Source organism: Myotis davidii, unplaced genomic scaffold (genome assembly GCF_000327345.1).
Source record: "Myotis davidii unplaced genomic scaffold, ASM32734v1 scaffold575, whole genome shotgun sequence".
Lineage (NCBI taxonomy): Eukaryota > Metazoa > Chordata > Mammalia > Chiroptera > Vespertilionidae > Myotis > Myotis davidii.
In genome coordinates, this window is record NW_006290306.1 from 5,312,927 (window position 1) to 5,317,028 (window position 4,102).

At 51.1% G+C, this 4,102-nt stretch overlaps 1 protein-coding gene across 2 annotated transcripts; it reads left to right on the plus strand.

Moving 5' to 3' along the window:
- Positions 1–417: 417 nt before the first annotated feature.
- Positions 418–3,806, plus strand: KCNE4 (potassium voltage-gated channel subfamily E regulatory subunit 4). 2 transcript variants are annotated; one of them, XM_006763398.2, is made up of 2 exons: positions 418–743; positions 1,305–3,806. In XM_006763398.2, the coding sequence occupies exons 1-2, from the start codon at positions 604–606 to the stop codon at positions 1,819–1,821; spliced, it is 657 nt and encodes a 218-aa protein (XP_006763461.1). In that variant the 5' UTR covers positions 418–603; the 3' UTR covers positions 1,822–3,806. The 2 variants fall into 2 exon arrangements, with proteins under 2 accessions (XP_006763461.1, XP_006763460.1); XM_006763397.2 differs by having other exon boundaries at positions 421–735; positions 1,286–3,806.
- Positions 3,807–4,102: the final 296 nt, after the last annotated feature.

Below are 4,102 nucleotides of genomic sequence, written 5' to 3' on the forward strand. Positions count from 1 at the left end.
AGCCTTAAACCTCAGCATGGCTAAGCTGCCAGGCCACACAATTCTAGGTCCAACCATTCTACACACCAGGAATGGGAGGTGCGGGAAGGTTCAGTGAAGATTTAAAAATTAAGCTGCCAGGCCACACAATTCTGTGTGTTGAAGCCCCCCGAGGTCCAACCATTCTACACACCAGGAATGGAGGTGCGGGAAGGTTCAGTGAAGATTTAAAAAATTTGCTTAGTTACTGGAAGAACAGAGACTTAAGCCCTAGTTTCTTGACAGGAAATCCTGCACTTGCTTCCAACTGCCTTTCATCCAGATGATGGTCTTTGTGTCTGAAAGCCTGCAGATGGTAACGGGGTTCTTCCCCGAGAGGGAGCCGAAACACAAGCTAATTGTCAGTGAGAGTGGACTTTGGGGACACTCTTCCCTCCTCTCTGGACTCGTTTTCGTGGCCACCTGAACACGCTGGCTCCGGGCTGGGAGCAAGGAGCCATCCGCTGGCTCCAGGCTCTTTTCACAGCTGCACAGACAGTGAGCTGAGCTGCAGGGCTTGGAGTTCACTGTTCTCCCTGCCAGACCAACCTCTGTTGTAAATTTCCCTCCCCGGAACACGTGACGATGCATTTCTTGACTATATATCCCCAGGGCAGCCGCGGAGCTGAGCTGTCAGAGGCTCAGCCCGCAGAGGAGGACGCTCTTGGACTTGGCCACTTAGCAGTTCAGGACTTTGGACGAATTTGCCAGCCTTTGGTAAGTCAGTGTTGCTACTGGGCTGCAGGCACATTTGAAAGGCTATTTCTACCAGTTAGTAGGTGAAGTTTTCCTTTCCTTTTATTTTTGTTTTGTTCCTAAGGAAACTTTGTTTTGAATTAAAAATAGTTTTAAGTCAGAGGAGCAAAATGTAAACTTTCTCTTGTCTGCTCAGTTAAAAAAAACCGTTCCCAGTGGTTACAATGTTAGTTATTTTGTCTGTGCTCCCTTGTCTTAGACTGATTCCCCTCTCCCCCCCACTTTGGTTTGTAAAATTGTAAAAGTGATGCTTTTTAGACGCTCACGCTACGAATTGCAAATAGAATGGACACGGAGAGACTAAAAAATGAAAGTCCTTCCTATGTCCCCCCACCTCCCAGCCTTCTCCCCCATGGACTCCGGCCCCTGCGAGCTGTTGGGTGGGACCGCTTTCTTTCTGCTGCGCCTTCATCCATGCATAAGCTTTCGATGCTGCAGTCCCACAAACCTCTGCTGCCTCCTCCTGCCCCGCGGGCTGTGGGAGAGTGCTAACCTGCAGTTTTCTCCCCAGACCCTGGCCGCGCGAGCAGCGCTTCAATGCTGAGGATGGAGCCTCTGAACAGCACGCACCCCAGCACCGCGCTCCCCGGCACCCCCCTCGAGTCCCATGTCCCCGGCGGCAGCGGCAGCGGCAACGAATACTTCTACATCCTGGTGGTCATGTCCTTCTACGGCATCTTCTTGATTGGGATCATGCTGGGCTACATGAAATCCAAGCGGCGGGAGAAGAAAGCCAGCCTCCTGCTGCTGTACAAAGACGAGGAGAGGCTGTGGGGCGAGGCCATGAAGCCCCTGCCCATGATGTCCGGGCTGCGGTCCGTGCAGGTGCCGGTGATGCTGAACATGCTGCAGGAGAGCGTGGCGCCCGCGCTGTCCTGCACCCTCTGCTCCATGGAAGGGGACAGCGTGAGCTCCGAGTCCTCCTCGCCCGACGTGCACCTCACCATCCAGGAGGAGGGGGCCGACGACGAGCTGGGGGAGAACTCGGAGACGCCCCTGAATGAAAGCAGCGAGGGGTCCTCGGAGAACATCCATCAGAATTCCTAGCACCCCCAGGGCTTCTGGAGGTGGCCCGGTCAGCAGAGAGGAAGGGCGCTTTTCGTGTCTGGTTTCACTTTTGCAGTGAGGCTGCCTCTTTGAAGAGACCCTGGGCAGGCCCCTGAGTGGGGATGGTGGGGGCCCAGGCTCAGCCGGAGCCAGCGGCAGCCCGGCGACCGGGCCGTGCCTGTGGTGCCAACCGCCACAGCCAAAGCCCTGAAGACGTGCAGTGTGCACATTTACTTGGGGCCTGGGGCTCGGGTTCCTGGCCAGAATCTGGCAGGTCCATGTGCTTGCTCGTGTTTTCTCACTGGATGCCCTGGGCAACTCCAGCAGCCTCTGCCCACTCCCAGGACTGCCAAATGCCCAGGACATGCTGGGACGCTAGTTTTGATTTCTTGATTTGCCCAGAGCTTTGTTCTTCTCGATCTGATTGGCTGTAAGTACCTCTGTGGTGTACCTGTGCCATTCATTCACCAGGGACAGTGCTTCTGGCCTTTTGGGTTCGGAGGGTGACATCTAAAGGAGGACTTTCCACGGGAGAAAGCTGGAGATCTGACCTCGGCCCATTTGCATATCATCAGGGGAAAAAGGGGGCAGCCTTTAAAATTGTTAACATTGGCTGGGATTATAAGGCATGACTCTCTCTGTAACCCACAACCTTGAACTCTGACCTGGGACCATCCAGCTGGCATGAAGTTTTTTTGGTTGGAAGGCTCTCCAGACTCTAACCTGCACTCCTAATGGCCCTGAAGGGGACTCTTCCCGATCTTTCCAGAAAGGGCACTGATGGGGTTGAATGAAGCCAACCCTTAGCTCTACTGCTGCTCAATTCTCAGCCTAATTTTCTGAGCTGGGAGAGGACATAAGGTGGGCCTCGGTGATACATACGGCCGTTTCGTCACGTAGCCGAGACCTAGAAGGGCATACTCAGGCAGAAAGCACACAAAGCTGGGGCCCACGTTCTGTTCCCTGACCTCCCGAGCCCTGACACCGGTTTGCTGTGTGGTCCTGGGCACGTCATCAAGAGGCTTACTGCCCGCCTGAGACTCCCGGTGATCGGCATCCCTCCCCAGGGGGCTGGGAGGATGTCTTTAGATTTTAAGACTCTGTGATAAATACTGCCTGGCCTGGCGTGAGGAAGCTTGGACCAGACATTTGCCCCTGGGCCAGTTAGTCTGCAAAAGGATTTGCTTATTTAAAGGAGCAGTTGGAGACTAGGAAGACAAGGAACTGGGAAGTTCAGGGCGAATCACCCACCCACCCAGGCTGTCGTTTTTCCCAGCAGTGAACCAAAGAGGCAGACGCCACATTTCACTCTGCAAAGTTCTCTGGGTGCTGGAGTGTTAACCCTCCATCGGAGGGAGGGAACGAGAAACCCAAAAGGAAACACTCAGGAATGCTTTCCAGCATCCCTGGCTGTTCCTGTGGTCGATAGCTTTGCAGCAGACCCTCTGGGCCCTTGAATATGAGAAGGAAGAGAAACACACCAAAAGGTCAAATTTAATTCTAGTAAAAACAAAAAACTTTTTTTTTTTAAATTAAAAGAAACATACTCTCCCTGGGTTGGAGACAGCAATAACTACTGTTCCCATGGAAGGGTTAACAGTGTAGGAGCTGTTTTATCAGCTCGCCTTAACACAGTGCTAGAGGAAATTTATGTTTGGGGGGGGAAAGGGGCCTCTGTTCACTTTAAAATTCAGAATGTGGATTTACTCCAAAGGGGGCTGTTTAAGGTGAAAGAAGCCAAGTTAAGTTGGCCCCTTGCCTGGAATCACTTGAATTTTGAAACTTTACTGCAACGGACATGTGCGTGGTCACATTTTCCATTGCTTCATCCTGAAGTTTGGTGCAAATCTAGCTGCGCCTATTAAAATAGTGATGTATATACTTCCTTCTTATTCTATTAAGTTGTATAAAATTGTCTTCTGTATTTAACAGTTTGTCATTTTCACTATATTTTTTAATTTAAATAAACAAACACATTTCCCTGAGGAAGTTCTGAGTTCTTTCTTTGATTCTGCAACGTAATTCCTAGTTCCTAAGACATCCCAGGCACATTCTCCCAGCTGTCTCTGGATCCCGGTCATTTTCCAAGTTAGACTCCCACGAAGACATATTTTATTTCTATCTGAATCATGGACTGAACAGGGCTAGGCGTTTCCATCTTGTGACATGCTTTGCAATGAATGAAAAACAAGTTGCAGATAGTCTTACATCAATTTCTCTTTAAATTTGATGGCCGTGGGGCCTTTGAACTTGAACGTGCAACTGCTATAAAGATGTTGCT

Bases quoted from the DNA above. Each gene is read 5' to 3' on its own strand.
- KCNE4 (XM_006763398.2), top strand. From the start codon at position 604: ATGCATTTCTTGACTATATATCCCCAGGGCAGCCGCGGAGCTGAGCTG. The intron at 744-1,304 runs GTGTTGCTACTG...CCGCGCGAGCAG, and splicing joins TGCCAGCCTTTGGTAAGTCA to CGCTTCAATGCTGAGGATGG.